The sequence below is a fragment of the Emiliania huxleyi genome, assembly GCF_000372725.1.
Source record: "Emiliania huxleyi CCMP1516 unplaced genomic scaffold EMIHUscaffold_26, whole genome shotgun sequence".
NCBI lineage: Eukaryota > Haptophyta > Isochrysidales > Noelaerhabdaceae > Emiliania > Emiliania huxleyi.
In genome coordinates, this window is record NW_005200088.1 from 267,529 (window position 1) to 286,633 (window position 19,105).

At 65.0% G+C, this 19,105-nt stretch overlaps 5 protein-coding genes across 5 annotated transcripts; 4 read left to right on the forward strand and 1 right to left on the reverse strand.

Moving 5' to 3' along the window:
• The first annotated feature begins 439 nt into the window (after positions 1–439).
• Positions 440–2,876, forward strand: EMIHUDRAFT_415666 (hypothetical protein). Its single transcript, XM_005777484.1, has 7 exons — positions 440–452; positions 656–823; positions 1,143–1,295; positions 1,620–1,868; positions 2,109–2,190; positions 2,265–2,350; positions 2,427–2,876. Exons 2-7 carry the CDS (start codon positions 674–676, stop codon positions 2,628–2,630), a joined length of 924 nt encoding a protein of 307 aa, XP_005777541.1. The 5' UTR covers positions 440–452; positions 656–673; the 3' UTR covers positions 2,631–2,876.
• Positions 2,877–4,309: 1,433 nt separating this feature from the next.
• EMIHUDRAFT_100845 (hypothetical protein) lies at positions 4,310–7,002 on the forward strand (the record flags this gene model as incomplete). Its single annotated transcript, XM_005777485.1, has 9 exons — positions 4,310–4,595; positions 4,677–4,766; positions 4,849–5,000; positions 5,082–5,156; positions 5,326–5,460; positions 5,591–5,644; positions 5,822–5,849; positions 6,098–6,613; positions 6,821–7,002. The coding sequence occupies 9 exons, from the start codon at positions 4,310–4,312 to the stop codon at positions 7,000–7,002; spliced, it is 1,518 nt and encodes a 505-aa protein (XP_005777542.1).
• A 463-nt stretch (positions 7,003–7,465) lies between these two features.
• EMIHUDRAFT_206225 (hypothetical protein) lies at positions 7,466–7,786 on the reverse strand (the record flags this gene model as incomplete). Its single annotated transcript, XM_005777486.1, has 1 exon — positions 7,466–7,786. One exon carries the CDS (start codon positions 7,784–7,786, stop codon positions 7,466–7,468), a length of 321 nt encoding a protein of 106 aa, XP_005777543.1.
• A 1,540-nt stretch (positions 7,787–9,326) lies between these two features.
• EMIHUDRAFT_206226 (hypothetical protein) lies at positions 9,327–11,411 on the forward strand (the record flags this gene model as incomplete). The annotated part of the gene is made up of 4 exons (XM_005777487.1): positions 9,327–9,495; positions 9,571–10,247; positions 10,326–10,507; positions 10,580–11,411. 4 exons carry the CDS (start codon positions 9,327–9,329, stop codon positions 11,409–11,411), a joined length of 1,860 nt encoding a protein of 619 aa, XP_005777544.1.
• Positions 11,412–12,448: 1,037 nt separating this feature from the next.
• Positions 12,449–14,716, forward strand: EMIHUDRAFT_206227 (hypothetical protein; the record flags this gene model as incomplete). Its single annotated transcript, XM_005777488.1, has 4 exons — positions 12,449–12,517; positions 12,600–13,217; positions 13,519–13,899; positions 14,552–14,716. The coding sequence occupies 4 exons, from the start codon at positions 12,449–12,451 to the stop codon at positions 14,714–14,716; spliced, it is 1,233 nt and encodes a 410-aa protein (XP_005777545.1).
• Positions 14,717–19,105: the final 4,389 nt, after the last annotated feature.

The window sequence follows — 19,105 nt, forward strand, 5'->3', positions numbered from 1 at the left end:
ACCGGTTGCGATGCTCGAGCAGCCGGAGGATTCAAAAACTGAAAGCGCGCCTCGTTTTGGTGGCGAAAGATGCGCCATGGGGCCTTGCCGGAGGACGAGGCTGCGGCCGTGAGACGCATCCTGCGGAGCGACCTCGAGCTCTGGGGGAGGTGGGAGAGACGGCTCAGAGGGGGGTTGGTATAGCGTGCTGGTGAAAAGACCCACGCGTATGATATCCGCAGCGGCGTGTAGCTGTAGGGCGTTCCATGGCGCTGCTGCCGGTGTGGGCGCGGCCATCAAGCAAACGACGCGGCGCGACACGCCACCGGCGCGCGAAGTAGACGAGGAGCGGCATCGAGCCGTGTCTCTCTCACGCACTCTCTTGCGCGCAAAAAGCGTTGTGAGGTGACTAATCGAAACTTAGTGTGCCCGTGCTTGTTTCTTTTTTGGCAAGGCCCGAGAGGCCGGTGCAGGCAGCGCGCCGCCGCCTTCCTCCTCACACCGCCGAGCCTCCACTCGCAGCTTTCGCGCGCCCGCATCCCCTTGCCTCCCCGGCAGCCTCCTGCCTGCGCGACGCTGACAGCGCTGCTTCTCGCGCGTCGCGCCCAGAGACCACCGCGCTGGCTGGCGTTACCCGCCGCTGCACAGAATCTCAAGACAGGCTTTTGCACCGCAGGCCGGCGGCGGCGCAGGAATGGCGGGCACGTCCGATCTGGACCGCCAGATCGAGCAGCTGCGCCGCTGCGAGTACATCAAGGAGGCGGAGGTCAAAGCGCTCTGCGCAAAGGCTCGAGAGATCCTCGTCGAGGAGTCCAACGTGCAGAGGGTGGACGCGCCAGTCACGGTGCGCGCCGTAGCGCGAGAGCGGCTGGCTGCGGAGCAGGAGCGTGGGGGGCGCGGCCGCGCAGAGATGGCCGTAAAAAGGCCGGTGCGTGTGAGTCCGCTCGCGCGCAGCAGCTTCGCGGTTTGTGGCTTGCGGCTCTTGCAAGGGAGGGACGCACGCGCTCCCCACTGCAGCCTGCGCTGCGCGCGCGCAGCGGCGGCAGCTGCAGCTGCGGCACGTGCCGCCGCGCGGAGAGTCGAGACATGGCTCCCGATCTCCCAGCCCACCTCGCTCTCTTCTCCCTCTACCAAGCCTGTGCCACGCCCTCCTGCGGCTGCAGATCTGCGGCGACATCCACGGCCAGTTCTACGATCTGAAGGAGCTCTTCAAGGTGGGCGGCGACGTGCCTGACGCCAACTACCTCTTCATGGGCGACTTTGTCGACCGCGGCTTCTACTCGGTCGAGACCTTCCTGCTGCTGCTTGCGCTCAAGGCTCGCCGCGCCCGCGCCGCTTCCGAGACGCTTCCGAGACGCTTCCTCGACACTGCAGGGAGGAGCGCCGCGTCTGGAGCGGGAGGGCCCGAGGGGCTTGGCGGCCGCGCGGGCGGTCCCGGAGCGCTCGCGAGCGACAGCGCCGCTCGAACGCTTGGCACACTTCTTCGCGCGCCCACCTACACCGCCGCCGCCCAGACACCCAGACACGCGCAAGGACGCGTGCAAGGACGCGTGCAAGACACGGCGAGACACGTCCAGCGCGGGAGCCAGTGCTGGCGGAGTGTGGCGGGTCGGGCCCAGCACGCGCGTCTTGCGTCGCAGGTGCGGTATCCGGACCGCATCACGTTGATCCGAGGCAACCACGAGTCGAGGCAGATCACGCAGGTGTACGGCTTTTATGATGAGTGCTTGCGCAAGTACGGCTCGGTCAACGTCTGGCGGTACTGCACGGAGATCTTCGACTACCTGTCGCTCTCGTCGCTGATCGAGGACAAGATCTTCTGCGTGCACGGCGGCCTCTCCCCCTCCATCAACACCCTCGACCAGATCCGCGTCATCGACCGGAAGCAGGCAGAGGGACACCAAGACACCTCCAAGACACCTCCAAGACACCTCCAAGACACCTCCGGGACACCCTCAAGACACCTCCCCGAGAGCGTCCCTCGAGTCACCAAGACCATATGCCGACACACCCCAACCTCCGCCCTTGCTACCGCCCTCTACGCCGCCCTCGCCACTGCCCTCCCCGCCACCCTCCCCACTGCCCTCACCTCCACGCCGCCATATCTCCCCATATCTCCCCACGAGCAGGAGGTCCCTCACGACGGCGCGATGTGCGACCTGATGTGGTCCGACCCGGAGGACATCGACGGCTGGGGCTTGTCTCCGCGAGGCGCGACGCCTACCTCTCCGGCGGCGCCTGTCCAGGACACGTCCAGGACACGTGCAGGACACGGCCCCATATAGGCGCGGGCTACCTCTTTGGCGGCGACGTGGTCGCCCAGTTCAGCTCGACCAACTCGATCGACCTGATCGCGCGCGCGCACCAGTTGGTGAGAGAGGGGCACACACACACACGCTCGACGGCACGCTCTCTCGGGCTGCACCTCGGCTGCACGTCGGCTACAGGTGATGGAGGGGTACAAGCACATGTTCAACGACACGCTGGTGACCGTCTGGTCGGCGCCAAACTACTGCTACCGCTGCGGCAACGTCGCCGCCATCCTCGAGCTGGACGAGCACCTCAACAAGAACTTCAAAATCTTCGAGGCGGCGCCGCAGGACCAGCGCGGCGTCCCCGCGAAGAAGCCGGCGCCAGACTACTTTCTGTGATCCCAGCGAGGGGAGAGGGGGTCCGGCCCCCCCTCCCACCTTCCTGGGTCCCGCGTGTCGAGTAGTGCATGGCGGCGGCGGCGGCGGGCGCCCGTGTGGAGAGCATTGTGTGAGACTCACTGGGACTGGGGGCGCAGTCCGCCGCCCGCCCCGCCCGTCTCCGTGACTGCATCCCCCGACGCCCGATTTCGCGCCCATTATTGTACGTTGAACGCGTTATTGCGCGCAGGCATGAGAGAAACCGACGTCCGGCTCGCGCGCGGCGCACTGAAAGAAAGAAAACAGCACGGCTCGCGAACGAAGGGGAGCACGCGCGCTTGGAGTTGTTCGACCGATGGCCTCCCACCGCATCGGCGCCCGCCTCTCGGGCCTCAATTCTGAGCAGCTGCTCCTAATCATCAAGGAGCAGGGTCCCTCACGCTCGCAGCTGTGCGCCATCATCGAGGCGCAGGCGGGCGCGAGCGCCGCCGCGCTGCGCGTGGCGGAGGAGCACGCCGCACGGCTCGTGGAGCAGCCCGAGTGGGTCCTCTCCGAGGTCCTCCTCTCGCCGGACCTCGCCCCGCACATCCTCGCCCAGCTGCCGACCAAGGCGCACGCCGCCAAGGGGACGTGCCACGCGTGGCGCCGCGGCTGGAAGGAGACGCTGAAGAAGCGCGAGAGGCTGCGCCTGCTCGTGATCGGCGGCGAAGACATCGATGGCGAGTTTGTCAACTCGACTGAGCGGTACGACCCGTCCACGAATGAGTGGGAGGGGGAGGCTGTGGCGTCAATACCTTCGGCACGAAAGTATGCCGGCATGGCGGTGCTCGATGGCAAGCTCTACGCGGTGGGCGTCGAGAGTGAGGCTGACGGCGCAAATTCCAACCTGGTGGAGCGGTACGACCTGGCGACGAACGCGTGGGAGGAGGCGGCGCCGATGGTGACACCACGCGAGACCCACGCCGTGGCGGTGCTGGACGGCAATCTGTACGCTGTGGGCGGCGTCAACGAAGACGACGACGACGGCTTCCTCAGCTCGGTCGAGCGGTACGATCCGGCTGCCAATTCGTGGGAGGCGGTGGCGCCGATGACGGCGGCGCGAGAGGCTCTCGGTGTGGCGGTGCTCGACGGCGAGCTATACGCTGTGGGAGGCTACAACGACGACGAGTACCTCAGCTCGGTCGAGCGGTACGACCCGGCGACGAATGCGTGGGAGGCGGTGGCGCCGATGGCGGTCGAGCGGGTTGCTCCCGCCGCGGCGGTGCTAGACGGCAAGCTGTACGCTGTTGGAGGCTACGGCGCCGGCGCCCTCAGCTCGGTCGAGCGGTATGATCCCGCCACGAACGCGTGGGAGGCGGTGGCGCCGATGGCGACGGCTCGGAGTCATCTCGCTGTGGCAGTGCTCGACGACAAGCTGTACGCTGTGGGCGGACAGGATCATGCCTACAACGCCCTCAGCTCGGTGGAGCGGTACGACCCGGCCGAGAATGCGTGGGAGGCTGTGGCGCCGCTGGCGGTGGCGCGGGCCTCTCCCGGATCTGTTTTGATGTAGCCTGTTCCACACAAAAGCACAAACCGACATTGTACGTGAGCACAGCGACTGACTCTTAACCGCAATCTGACCCTACAACCAACAGTCGACAAATCCGGCGCTCGTCCACGCAGCCTCTCGCCGCTGCCTCGCTGTGAGCGGCCCCACCATGTGGCCATCGGACGCTCCGTTCCAGGACGGCGACGAGGTGCAGCTGACCAACCTCTCCAAGGCCCACCTCAACGGCGCACGCGGCGTCGCCGTCGGCTACGATGCAGAGCGCGGTCGCATCTCTGTGCGGCTCGTCGATGGCGGGCCGCCTCTCGCGGTCCGGCCAGCCAACCTGGTCAAGGCGGCGCCGCTGGCCGCCGAGGAGGAGGGCGGAGCGACGGACGACGAAGCGGAGCATGCGGCGTGGCTCGCAGCGCTTCCGCAGATGACGGCGACGCAGCTCGGTGCACAGAGAGAGCGAGCGAGTCCCGGAGCCGGGCTCTGAGGGAGGGCGAGGAGGACACTCGACCTCGCTCCCCGCGCAGGCGCCGAGCTGCTCGAGGCCGCGCGGTACGGCGAGGAGCGCGAGGTCGGCGAGCTGCTCGCAGCAAAGGCGGACGTGAACCACCTCGACGGTGGAGGCAGCGCCGCTCCGCACCCTCCACCCCTATCCCGAACCCGAACCCGCGCCCGAGCCGTACCTATCACCAACCCTAGGCAACACCGCGCTGCACCGCGCCTGCGCCAACGGGCACGTCGCCGTGGTGCAGCAACTGGCGGCGGCGGGCGCTGCGCTGCTCGCCAACGAGTCTGGCAACTCGCCGCTCCACTGGGCGGTCCAGCACGCCTCGGCGCCGCTGGTGGCGGCGGTGCTGCAGGCGGGTCCCTGGCCCCTGGCCCCTAGCCCTAACTGCAGCCTTAGAACAAACTCACCCCGGTGGCGGCTGCAGGCGTTCCCTGGCGCCGACGTCCTCGCCCGCAACGCGTTTGGAAAGTCGGTCTCAACAGAGGCGTTCGCTCGCAACGTGCCCGAGATCGTCGACGCGGCGCGCCTCGCCTCTGCGCCTCTCCGGGACCAGAGGAGCCCTTCTCTGCACCTTCTCCGACCCTTCCGGTAGGTGCTCGACGCGCCGCCTCCCTGCAGGAGCCTTGCCTGACACCCTTCTCGCAGCCGCCTTTTGAGCCTCCCTGCAGGTGCTTGCACATGACTCTGCGGCGGCGCTCGACCCCGAGGCGAACGCCGCGACGCCGGACGCGCTGACTAGCGAGCTCCCCCCCCCTTCCTTCCTCCTGCTCCTCTCGTTCCCATCGTCATCGCGTGTTCTCACTGTGTGCTAGGCGAGCTCACTCACTCCTTCCTCCTGCCCGCCTGCGGCAGCGGCGACCCGATGGCGCGGACGGCTGCAAGCGCCGCCCTCCCCTCCGCCGGCGTCTCTTCACACCTCCGGCCGTGAAGCAGGTCCGGCTGCGCTGCCGCGAGCTCTCCTCCATCGGCGGCGACGACCCGTCGGCTGTGATTGGCGCGACGCCAAACGACGACCGCACCGGGCTGCAGATCTGGCGAGAGGGAGCCGAGAGGGAGCCGAGAGATAGCCGAGAGATAGCCGAGCGGGCTGCTGCTCGCCATTGCTGTTCCCGCGGGTATTGCTTCTTCACGCCGTGACTCTTCCTCACACCGCCCGCCCCGCAGGTCCGCCTCGCTGCTGCTGGCTCGCTGGGTCTGCGAGCTGCGACCACGCCTGCGGGGCAGGCGAGTACTCGAGCTCGGCTATCCCCACATCTCCCCCTATCTCCCCATATCTCCCCATATCTCCCCCTATCTCCTGCGGGACAGGCGAGTACTCGAGCTCGGTGCGGGCTGTGGACTGCCCGGCCTCGCCGCCGCCGCCGCCGGCGCCGCCGCGACGGCCATCAGCGACCAGCTTCTCCCTCCTGATGAATGATGGGTGGGGTTCTCACCCATCAGGCGCCGCCACGACGACCATCACCGACCTCGCCGACCACACCATGCGCAACATCGAGCACAACATCGACCTCAACCGCAGCGGCGGCACCGGCGCAACGCGGGGCGAGGGAGCGGCGGACGCCACAGCGGTGGCGGGGGGAGCTGCGGCGGCGGCGGCGGCGGCGGCGGCGGCCGGGGCGGGTGGGTCGGTGGGGGGGGAGGAGGATCGGGAGGCGGGTGGGGCGGCTGGGGGGCGCATGACCGCAGCGGTGGTGGACTGGGGGGACGCTGCGACCTGGCCGAGCGGTGCAGACATCGTCCTCGGGTCAGACCTCGTCTACGCGCGGGAGGCGGTGCCGCAGCTGCTCGCGCTGCTGCCTGCGCTGCTGCCGGAGGGGGGGGGAGGCGCCTTTTACTACGTCGCGCCGGAGACGGACCGGCTGGGAGAGGTGGAGTTCTTGGACGGCCTAGTCGGCCTGGGCTGGTACCGCACGGAGGAGGCCGTGCCCCATCGCTTCATGGACAACGTCCTCGACGGTGCACACCTCGCCCTCGCACCGCGTCCTCCTCTCCTGCACTTGCCCCCAGCGCACCGCCTCGGGCCTCGACCCCCCCCCACCCGCCCTCGCCCCTCCTCTCCCCCTCCTCTCCACCCCTGCCCCTCTGACCCCTCCCGAACCCAGCGCCCCGCAGAGCCGCTTCGTGAACAGCCGCATACCTTGAACAGCCGCACGCTGTGAACAGGCGTCGCCAACGAGGACTTCCGCAACCTCTTCCCCGAGTTAGCCACTCGCACCTACACCCTCTACACCTTCACCCGCCACCCGCCGCCCACGCAGAGCGCGCCCTCGCTCGCCGCCGCCGTCCCGCTCCCCGGCTTCGCCATCGCCGCCGCCGCCGCCGTCCGCCAGCCGGACCACGACTAGCGTCTGTGCGCACGGCTCGGGCTCTGGCCGTGCCGCCCGCGCTCGCGCGCGCGAATCTCTCTTGGACCGACGCGTGACCGGCCGCCGGTGCTCGGTGTCCCCGTCGGTGTCGCTCTCGGCATGCGCATGGGGAAGTATAAGAAAGCGGGAGCGCGCATCAGAGCGGCCGTGTCAGAGCCAAGGAAGTGAGAGACACGGCTAGAGACCGCGCGCAGTGACGCTCCCCGCTGTGGGCAACAGCCTCTTAAACAGAAGAGCGCGGGGAGAGCGCGCACCCGCACGCCTCGACGCTCGACCTGCGCTCTCGAGCCTCGACGCGCTCGAGGAGCGCGCGTGGAGCGGCTGGAAGTCGAAGAGGGGCGGTGTGTAAATTGGGACGTCTGTACGTACGAAATTAGCCAGCACTAGCAGTACGGCGCACAGCGGGCCCGCTCGCTCCGCTCAGACTCACGCATGGCTAGCCTCATCTGCTCACGGGCACAGCCGGCGGCAGCTGCGGCATCCCTCCATCAGCGCCGCTTTCGCCCGGGTAGTCAATGATGAGTATGGTGAGCGAGCAGCTCGGACAGCGGGCAATGCGCTCCCCGCCGGCAAGCTGCGCCTGTGAGCAAGAGGGCAGGAGGTTAGCCCGCCGCGATGAGAGCGGCGACGCGCAGCGACGAGAGCGCGCCGGAGAGATCTCAAACATGTCTCCGCAGGGGCACTCGTAGTAGTACATGTCGTCGTCCTCAACGAGCTCGAGCTCGCTGAAGGGCACCTCCTCGTACACCGCCGCGTGCGCCATGGCGCCCACGAGGCGCGGGAGGGACCCCGAGGAGCCGGCGATGCAGTTTTTTCTTTTTTGTGAGATTACCCCCTTCCGGAGGGCCCTCCATCCCCCCCCCCCCCTTCTTCCTTACTATTCAAAGATTAACTTTGCCGATGGAGGGCTCGCTCTACCGCTGTGAAGAAGAAGAAGTCCTTCGACCGCGACTCATGCGACAAACAAAACAACCGCACGGCCTACTCGCCCAAGTACTCGCTCTCTTTTATGTCCCACCATGCAGAGCGCATCTCTCTCTCTGTTGTGCGAGGCGTGAACCGCGCCATTCGCTCTCACCTGGCAACCCTGTCTGCACGTCTCGCGCGCGCGTGAACAGGGCTCGAGTCCGCAACGCCCACGGGGCGAATGCGATTGCCTGGCCCTATCGCCAAGCGGCTCTGCTCCTCCTCTTGTCTGGCAGCAATCGCACGCTGCGGCACAGGCCGCGTTGGCGCCGAGGAGGCGGCAAGCCTCAACGCGCCTACCCGTGGCATACCGCCGGATCGGGCCAAGACTAAGGCTGCAGGCGTCGGCCCCGGCTGCTGCGAGGGCCCTCCCGTTGAGGTGTCCATCTTATTTATGTGCAGTGGGGCTAACACTGTAGCGCGTCGGCAGGATCCCCAAAACCGTCGTAAACCCCCGAAAATTGAAGTCGACCGCCCAAAGCTGTCCCCCCCCCCCCCCCCCCGCAAACTTTAAACCTCCATAAACATCATTGTGCAGGGGCTCCAGGCCCCAAATTACGTGTGTGAGTGTTAGAGTTGTTTGGTATTGCTAAATCTCTCTCTCTCTCTCTCTCTCTCTCTCTCTCTCTCTCTCTCTCTCTCTCTCCACTAGCGAGGCGAATGACATATTCGACACCCTCGACGACCATCTCGGCTACGGTTCCGACTCCGGCTTCGGCTGGTACATGTAGTCGACAAGCTGCCGAGCCCAAATCACTGTGTGTGAGAGAGAGATTATTGAGCAATACCAAACAAATCTAACACTCACGCGTTTGTTTGTTTTTGTTTGCTGTGTGTGCCACATTTCTTGAGAGAGATTTTTAGCAATACCAAACAACTCTAACACTCACACGTCATTTGGGGCCTGGAGCCCTGTTCACGCGCGCGCGAGACGTGCAGACAGGGTTGCCAGGTGAGAGCGAATGGCGCGGTTCACGCCTCGCACAACAGAGAGAGAGATGCGCTCTGCATGGTGGGACATAAAAGAAAGCGAGTACTTGTGTTTGTTTTGTCATTTCTTGTTGGCTTCTAAAAATCTCTCTCCGCTGTGGGGTCTGGATGTACGACGCTTCTCTTGAACCGCCTTACCAGCTGCACAGAGACCCTGCTAGGGTGCGCACAGGACCCGAAAGAAAAATAGTTCACTTCAAAAGAAGAAAACTTGGGCAGAGCGTGTCACTCATTGGAAATGAAGGAAAATTCCTTTGAGGAGCCGTGCGAATCGAGGCGGCTTTGCAGCGCGATTCAAGAGCCTGCGCCGCCGCAGGTGCGCCGCCGCAGGGAACCGAGCTCGCTTTATGTCGACTGCATCTGGGACCCGGGCCCAGAAGGCGTGCGAGTCGCACGAGTTCACCTTCACCGACTGCATGTACACCGTGGGTAAGGGCGAGAAGGCTAAGACGCTCATTGGTGGCATATCCGCCAGCGTCAAGTCGGGCTTTATTTTGTCCATCATGGGCCCCAGCGGTGCGGCACCGCTGCCCGATCCCGCTGCCATATCCCGCTGCCACGCCTCCGGTCAGCCCGCCCGAACGACCGCAGGTGCTGGCAAGACGGTGCTCATGAAGATGCTCACCCTCGAGGCGGGCCCTGGGAAGGCGCACGGCTCGCTCCGTCTTGACGGCCAGCCCTTCACGCCCGCCCTCTACAAAAAGCACTGCGCCTTCGTCGCGCAGCACGACTCGCATGCCGCGTTCCTAACGGCGCGCGAGCACCTTGCCATCTCCACCTCGCTCTACCAGCACCAACTCGGCCCGGCCGAGCGGGCCGCCGCGGTCGACGAGCTGCTCGAGCACATGGGCCTCACATCGTGCCAGCACACGCGCGCCGGCAACGAGCTCGTGCGCGGGCTCTCGGGCGGTCAGAAGCGGCGCCTCTCGCTGGCTGTCGCGCTCTCGAAGAACCCTGCGCTCATCTTCCTCGACGAGCCGACCTCGGGGCTGGACGCTGCCGCCGCCGCCTCAATCATGACTTTCCTCAAGGAGTCCGCCTCGGTCAAGCGCACCGCCATCCTCTGCACCATCCACCAGCCCTCCTACAAGGTCTTCTCGGGCTTCGACGACACGCTCATCCTGGCCTCTGGCCGCCCCGCGTACTACGGCCCGGCAGCGGCGCTCGGCGAGTACTGCGACTCGCTGGGCGAGCCCGTGCCGCCAGGCAACAGCCCGGCGGAGCACATGCTCGAGCTGGTCAACAAGGACTTCCGCAGCCCCGAGGCGGTCGGCCTCGTCCTCGATGCGTTTCGGCCCGCGCCGGCCGGGCCGGCGGCCACGCACGCCTTCTCCCCGCTGCCGAAGACGAATCAGGCGCCCTTCCCGAGGCAGACCTGGTGCTTGCTGCGCAAGCTCTGCAAGCTCACGTACAAGGACCCGACCCTCTACCTCGGGCGGGCGGTCGCGTTTCTCCTCGCCAACAGCTTCTTCGCCGTCGTCTACATCCGCGCGCGCGACGTCAAGCAGGAGCAGATTGTCTCCCGCATGTAATGCCTGCTTCACCGTCGCCATACACACACGTGGAAGGTGTACCCCACACGTAAGCACTCCCCTCTTAGGTTCCTCACCATGTGGCTCGTCGGCGTGCCAGCCGCGCTCGGCGTCGTGAGCACCTTCGCGCTCAACGGCGAGGTGCAAGCCGTGCGGCGCGAGGTGCGCGACGGCATGTACCACCCGGTCGCGTACGTGCTCGCACACACCTCGCTGCAGCTGCCGATGATGGTCTTCCTCGCCATCTCGGCCACCGGAGTGCCCGCCTACGCCATCGCCGACTTCAACGCGTCCAACTTCGTGCAGTTTACGCTCGTTTACGCGCTGATGCTGTGGGCCTTTGAGTGCATCGCCCAGCTCTGCTCGCTGCTCCGCAACCCTCTGCTTGGCATGCTCGGTTTCCTCAACACCTGGTTCGCGTCCTTCCTCTTCTGCGGCATCTTCCTCCGCAAGACGGACGTGATCTGGCCCTTCCGCGCCTTCACCTACCTCCTCCCCCTCGCGTGGGCGTTTCCCTCCCTCAACTACTTTGAGTTCATCGACTATGAGAGCATCGGGGGCGCCGAGGCGTGCTCCAATCTGACCGAGGCCGGCTGCTTTGACGTCCTCGGCGCAAACGGCCCGCCCTTCCGCTGTCCCGACCTCCAGCCGCAGCAGTGCCTCGGGCTCACCGGGCCCCAGGTCCTCGTCTCCCTCGGGGAGACGTACGAAATGATCGACGTGGACGTCAACACCACGCAAGAGGCCCTGATCAGCCTCGCCATCGCGGTCGGCTGGAAGCTGCTCTACACCGCCTGGCTGATGCGCCAGTGCAACGAAACCGCTGTCCCATCGACCCGTGGCAAGTCCGCCGCGGCGACCCCGGAGCCTCCGGCGCGCCTCGTCTCCTCTCCCGCCTGAGGAGGAGGCTCAGCGCGCCGCCGCGCAGTCTCAAGCGCGGCAGGGATATTTGTCGAAGCATCCGTCTATGAACACGGCTTCCGGGGCTTATACCGCGTTGCTCTCACGTACGTTTGGGATGTGGCGCTGTGCTGTGTGTGGGGGTGGTACACTAGTTGAGCGCGCAGTCCACGGTGGGGAGGGGGTCCATATTTTTTGTACAACTTGTCGAGTTGCGTTTTGGGCGCGAGATCCCGGACGGACAAGTCTCACTCCGTGTGGATCACATGGCTTGCCGCTGCCCTCGGATCGGCGACGCGCGGCGACAAGGCGTCGTGTGTGTGCATGCCTAGGTCGCTTAGGAGAGCGTTCTGTTCTAAAATTCGTGCCGAGGGTTTTGTGAGACAGAGAGAGTTTTGTTTGTAAGAAAAGAATTATATCGCCCTCAACCAGGCAGGGGGTGGTTGCGTAGTGAGAGATTGTTTTTTGTTTTGCGTTGTGTGGTTTTCTCTGACTGCGAAAAATAACGAAGGGAAAACAGAGAGGAAGAAGACCTGCTCTTAGCCTTCGATGCCAAACGCAATTTCTTTTTAGCAAGTCGGCCGCTCACCACCGACGCTGTGCATGCCTCCGATCAGAGAAAGCTCACTCCGGGCGCCCCTTCTCGGTGGCCTCTCGGTCCGCACGTCGCGCGTGTCATCGGATGCGCGGCACTCTGCCGAGCAGCGCTACTCCTCAGAGCAACAACAGGCGATCGAGAGAGCGGCGGCTGCTGCCACTGCAGCTCAGGCGGCTGCCGAGGTGGCGGCCGAGGCGGCGAGGGTCGCTCAGGAAACACTCATCTCTGCGACCGAAGCCTTGGCCCGAGACAGCTCCAGCTCCTCAGATATGGCATCTCTCGGCGAGCCCGCCTCACTCGAGTTCTTCGATCCCGATCCTGCGCCGAGGCCCGGCGCTGATGACATGGAGCTGCAGGAGCGCCGCCGCCTGAGGCACCGGTGCGCTGCTTGTGATTCGCATACCAGCCACCTGCACGGTACAGAGATGGGCTATTGGCGATGGCCCCCATTCTGCAGCCTCCCGTGCACAGCCACCTGCATGGTAAAGAGATGGGCTATTGGCAACGGGTCCCCATTCTGCAGCCTCCCAGTGCACTGACCATGGTCCCTTCGTGCAGACTCTCTGGCCCGTGGACGCTGTCACACGCAGGCTCAGCTGCGCAGGCTCGTGCGGCGCGACTATCCGTTCCACCAGTCGGGCGACAAGATCCACATGCACCGGTCCGGCTGGAAGCTGACCGAGCTGCGCCAGATCGCGATGCTCGACTGGTTCCACGTGCTGATCGAGTGGAGCCTCGGCGGCCTGCTCGCGCTGACCGTCGCCATGTACACTCTCCTCGTCCTCCTCTTCGGCCTCCTCTACATGGCGATTGACCGGCGGGGCGAGGACTGCGGCCTCGCGCCGCCCGGCCAGGACCTCTCGTGGCAGACCGCCATCGCCTTCTCCGTCGAGACCTTCTCGACGATCGGGTACGGTGTCCCCTTTGACTCCACCGCCTTCTTCGACAACTGCATGGTCCTCACCGTCGCCGTCTACAGCCAAGCGCTCACCTTCATCCTTCTCAACGCAACACTGCTCGGCATCATCTTTGCGCGCGTCGGCCGCGCCAGCACGCGAGCCGCACAGGTTCTCTTTTCGGACAAGGCAACCATCCGGTGCGTGCGCGGCCGCTTCTACTTCTCCTTCCAGGTGGGGGAGGCGTCCTTCCTCCAGTACCACCCGATCGTGGAGGCGCACGTGCGCGCGTACGCCGTCCTGCACGAGCGGGTGTGCAGCACGAGCCGCGCTTTAATCCATCGCAATACTCAATGGACGAACGAGTTGATGAACATAGGTGCAGCACGAGCCGCGTCGCACGACGCGAGATTCCGTCGCCGGCGTCACTTCTCCGAAGATCCTCTCCTCGCTCTCCCTCGCGCAATTCTTCCGCCCGTCCTCCGAGAGTACTCGCGGCCTAGCGCGGGGCCCCGTCTCTCCGAGGCGCGAGGCCGCCCTCTTCCAGACTCCTTCTCCCCAAATCTCCCCAAATCTCCCCAAATCTCCCCATGTCTCCACCTCTAGGCGCGAGGCCGCCCTCTTCCAGACTCGCGTCCTGCGGCTGACGAACCCGAACGACGAGATCGGAGGGATGCTCTTCCTCGCCACTCCACAGCTCGTCTCGCACCGGATCGACCGCTGGTCTCCCCTGTTCCCGCCCGCATGCTTCCGCGCGAGGCCGCTCGAGCCCACGCTGCCCCTCAGCCGCGTCCCGCCAGCCCCGCTCCGTCCCACCTTCCCCGGGCTGGTGATGCGCGAGGACGACGTGGACGCGGAGGACACGATTGACGCGGCGCTCCGAGACCGGCGCCAGCAGGCGGAGCTCGCAGCGCGGTGCGAGCACGCGCCCGCGGCAGCAGAGGCGCGCCACGCCGCGGCAGGCGCAGGCCTAGGCCGCGCCTCCTGTTCGCTAGTCGCTCTGGCGTGGAGAGGGGGTCCGACCTGTGGGCTTGCCGCAGGCGCGGCCGCGTCCTCGACCGCGCCTCCACCTGATCCTCTGCCTGATCCCCCGCCGCCGGATACGCCGACGCGGGGGCCGCCGCCGCCGCCGCCGCCGCCGCCGCCGCCGCTGCCGCCGCCGCCGCCTCTGCCGCCGCCTCTGCCGCCGCCACTGCCGCCGCCACTGCCCCCGCCATTTCCGCCGCGTCCCGAGACGGGTACGCCTCGGCACGGCAAGCTGATGCCGGAGCCTTCTCTCCTCGCGCTGCGCGAGCGGATTCGACAGCATTGGGAGGCCTCTTCGCACCAGCCCGTCCGCCCCCGCGTCCCACTCCACCCCGACCCGCCTCACGCCACCCCGCCCCGCCCCGCCTCACGCCACCCCCCGCCCCGCCCCGCCCCGCCCCGCCCCGCCCGCCCCATCTGGCCGGCCACCCCACAGGACAGCGAGCTCGAGGTGATCGTGTTGGTCGAGGGCATCGACCCGATGAGCTCAAACACCTTCCAGGCGCGCCTGCACCAGGCCAAGAGCCGACCACCACGATGTATTCAAATCACCAAATGCTGACGCGCCTCCAGCGCCGCTCGCTTCGTGAATCGACTCATTGAACGGCGAATGAAATCAGGCGCGCCACTCGTACATGAGCTCCGACCTCCGCTTCGACGCTGGCTTCGCCCCCACCATGTCCATCACCGACGAGGGGGTGCCGCAGGTGGACTGGGAGGAGTTCCACAAGACGGTGGATTTGCCGTTCAACACGTCCTGTTGGGTCGGGTCGTCGCATAGCTAAACAGCCGTGTGGGGCTCGTACCCGTACACGCGTACAGTTCTCTCTCTCGCGAGTATTTATAGTCGGCTGCAGTCGCACACCCGCCGTCCTCCGCACTTTGGCGTAGTGACCAAGGCAATGCATCGCACCCCAGGCCGAACCAGCGGCTCCACGCACTCGCCAACACACGGACTCGAGACACGTGCATGGGCACGTGTCTGTGTGTGCCTTGAAGCTTTTGGTTTCTCGTTGTTGTACCAGATGTCGATTGTCGTGTGTCACGTGTCTGTCTGAGGACCTTTGAGGCCCTCCCCAGTCTCACCCCACCTTACCTCTGCCCCCCCCTCCCCCCATCCCTCTGCCTCCCATAGGGCAGGATAGCACTAGCATATGCGCCTAGTGCGCACTGCGCACACTGGGCCCACATAGATGTGACCCGCCCGCTCGAGTGCGGCGTCCGGATGCTAGTGCTTGAGAAGACACCACAAACGCGGCACGGCCCGTTTTGGATGTCTGCGGAGATTCTGTCTTAGCACACACAGTGAGTCATTCGGAGTCATTCGATGGCCAGAGTGCGATTGTGTGTGTGCGGGAGTTGGTTTGTCGGGAGGGAGGGGCAGGCTGCTCACCCACGTGCACCGCACCGGGCCAGTGCTTGCACTTTGAATGCCGTGGGGCTCCTGCCCGTGTCCGGGCGTGGAGATGCGAGGGTCGCCCCCCCTTGCCCCACCACTTTGTGTGTGTGGGGAGAAATCTACCTTACCTTACCTTACCGGATAGCCCCATGTGTCCTTTTAAAAAGATTTTTGTCCTAACTAAAAGGACAGGTTCATGAAGGGCGCCACGCGCCCCCGCTCGCCGGCCCAGTCGTACCTCCCGCACTCCATACACCACAAACGCGGCACGGCCCGTTTTGGATGTCTGCGGAGATTCTGTCTTAGCACACACAGTGAGTCATTCGGAGTCATTCGATGGCCAGAGTGCGATTGTGTGTGTGCGGGAGTTGGTTTGTCGGGAGGGAGGGGCAGGCTGCTCACCCACGTGCACCGCACCGGGCCAGTGCTTGCACTTTGAATGCCGTGGGGCTCCTGCCCGTGTCCGGGCGTGGAGATGCGAGGGTCGCCCCCCCTTGCCCCACCACTTTGTGTGTGTGGGGAGAAATCTACCTTACCTTACCTTACTTACGCGTGTCTGTCGTCTCACTTATTACGGTGATTACTTTACCTTTACGCGGCGAGCAAGAAAAGACACAGCGCTGGCTGCCCCGGCAGCGCAGATACGGGATACACTTTCTGGCCGCGCACCGTACGGTACTTTAGCCGGGGAGCGGGGAGAGCGGCGGGGTTCAACACGGGGGTGTCACGCTCACGCGTCACGCGTCACGGCTCTGTAAGGTCAACCGTACGGCGCCAGACTCTCATACCTCGAGCCGCGAGCCAGGCGCCTTGGCCCCCTCCATCAGCGCTCTCTGCCGCTCCATCTCCGCCTACAAAAGCCAAGCCGTCAGCCTCAGCGCCAACCGCCAAGTCTGGAGACCCTCACGAAGGCTCAAGGTCTCGCCGGGTACTGGCTGGCGATGGCTGCGGGTGCGCCGCTCGAGATCGCCTTTCTTCGCAGCCCCTCGTCGGACCTCCAGTCCTCCACCTGGCATCGGATCGCGCCGACCCAGCGCTCGCACTCCGTGCTGCTCGTCGCGCGGAGGTGGAGCGTGATGGGACCGCACCGCACCTGACAGCCATGGGCGTTGGGCTCGAGCAGGGCAGCAGGGGCCAGAGCGCGGCCAGACCGGATGCCTGCGGGTGGCCCCCTCCCACTCCGCCCCTTCTACGTCTCTGCTGCAGATTGCACCTCAAATACGTTGTCGCTCCAGTCAACATTCGCCCCCTCCACCCGCTTGACCAAAGACACGTCACAGAGCGGCACTGCCGTGCTGGGCTCGGCCGTCGCGTCTGCAAGGCGGAGCGACAGCGTGGTACTCAGCTGCGGGCTCGTGATGCTCGCACGTGCACCTCTTGCCTCTCGGCGTTGGGATGGGCCAGCGGGGCTTACAACTAACTTTTCCCGATGGCGAGCGTTCCCCGCTTGGCGTTGAGGGTCACGTATCGCTTGGCCCACTGCTTTCCCCAGGCAGGCTTATGCTCGTGCCGCTTGTAGAGCCACCCCTCCGCCGCCGGCAAGCTCTGTCCCATGGGCGCCGTGCGAGGGGTGGCGGCGTGCGGGTCGAGGAAGCAGCCCGCCCACGTCAATCCGGTCTTGCGGCGGTTACAGAATTGCGAGCGGTGCCGTCCTTCACAAAAGAATTTTACAACAAAACTCCCTCGCACGACACTGGGCACAGGACTGGGCACAAAAGAATTCAAAAATTTTACAACAAAGCTCCCTCGCACAACACTGGGCACAAAAGAATGTTACGAACGGGCACGGGACTGGCGCGCCGTTCCTTTTATCGAGTCACGCCGCTGCTAGGCTGCGCGAGCGCGGGTGGCCCCCTCCCCGCCCTTGGCCGCCGGGTGGACCGGGCCGCGGCTTGGCGCGGCGAGCGAGGCCGACCACGGGGATGGGGGCCGGTGAGGATGGATAGCGTTCGTAGGAGACGATGGCGAAGCGCGAGAGGCCGCGCATGGTCGTGGTCGGCGGCGATGACAACTGTGGCGAGTTCGTCAGCTCGATGGAGCGGTACGACCCCTCTACGAACGCGTGGGAAGAGGAGGCGATGGCACCGATGCCGTCTGCACGAAAGTATGTCAGCATGGCGGTGCTCGATGGCAAGCTCTACGCGGCGGGCGGCGAGAGTGAGGCTGACGGCACACCTTCCAACCTGGTGGAGCGGTACGACCTGACTACCAATGCGTGGGAGGCGGTGGCGCCAACGGCGGCGGTGCGGGATTCTCACGCCGTGGCGGTGCTCGACGCCAAGCTGTGAAAGTACACGCAGAGGCGCGACTTGTCGCGCACTCCGTACGTGGTCGCCAGCGAGCCAGAGAAGGCGAGGGTCTCGCGCCGCCTTGGCCCTCGGCGGAAATTTTGAACGACTTGCCCAGCTTGGCGTCGTACCTGTGTGGGCACGGACGGTGTGCGACGAGGTGGCGAGGCCCGCGCGACCCTTGTGTGTGTGTGTGTCGTAGGGGGTTAGGGGAAGCGACCGCCCCGTTGATTCATGTGTGTCTTGCTCTACGGTCAAGTGTGTTGGCAGGTATGATTCTAGGGTGGTGCGTCTTACCCAGCTTCGAGCGGCTCGTCGCCCGTGCCAATCGCGCCGGAAAACTTGAACACAATCTTGCCCGACAGGCCGTGGCCCTTGCTCACCTCGGAGCTATCGACGTGGAAGCTGACGTCGCCAAAGGAGGACACAAGCTCGTACTCGTCCCGATTCCTCCTCTCGAGCACCTCCGCGAACTTTGCGGCGATCTTGTGGATCGAGCCGTTCAGAAGGTCCGTGAGCTTGCCCTCGGCGAGGCCCGTCACCTTATCCTTGACGAAGGCACCCTGATCCGTGATGGTGTTGACGACCTTGTCCTTGGCGTTGCTGGCCTTGTCCTTGGCGCCGTTGGCCTTGTCCTTGGCGCCGTTGGCCATGTCCTTGCCCTTGTCCTTGAATTTGTTACCGCCGGCCTTGATCTTCGAAAGGCCCCAGCCCATCGAAAGCACGTCCGTAGGCGCGTCGGAGATCTCCGGAGGTAGAGCCAACGAGTTGACGAGCAGCGCGGCGAGAAAAAAAGTCGCAACCTTCATGACGACACAAACCAATTGACACAAACACTCGTTTTGGCAACTAAGAGCCCCCAGGGAAAAATATGTTTATCCTTTGTACCGCTCGCCCGCCCGGGCCGGACCGTGAGGATAACATATTTGTTCGGCTCCCTGCGTGTGGTTATAGTCTACGGTAGCCGTACTAGTATAAGCTTGACGTGTAGTGTGTGCGTGTGTGTGTGTGTGTGTGTGCGTGTGTGTGTGTGTGTGTGTGTGTGTGTGTGTGTGTGTGTGTGTGTGTGTGTGTGTGTGTGTGTGTGTGTGTGTGTGTGTGTGTGTGTGTGTGTGTGTGTGACACCTTTTGTGTGTGATTAATTACCGGGTCGAGATCAATGATGAATTCATCCTTCGATACGGCCTCCTTTTTGGCTGCGACCTTGGCAAGCAGAGACGATGTCGGGAGAGCAGACAACGACGACGGTGCTGGAGCATTGATAAACACAGTCGCCTGCGGCTCGACCGAGTTGGCAATTTCGGTGAGTGGGACGTTTGCGATTAGGAACGAGGCAAAGATGCTGCCGAGAGCGTTGGCGCTCAGCTTGACCGTCGGAAGCCGCAATATGTGCACTGTAATTTGTGCGCGCCGACGCACACTCAGATCTCGAAGGTGCCGCAAAATCGGAGTTGATTGCTGAACTTGGTCGCGGACTCGAGATTACG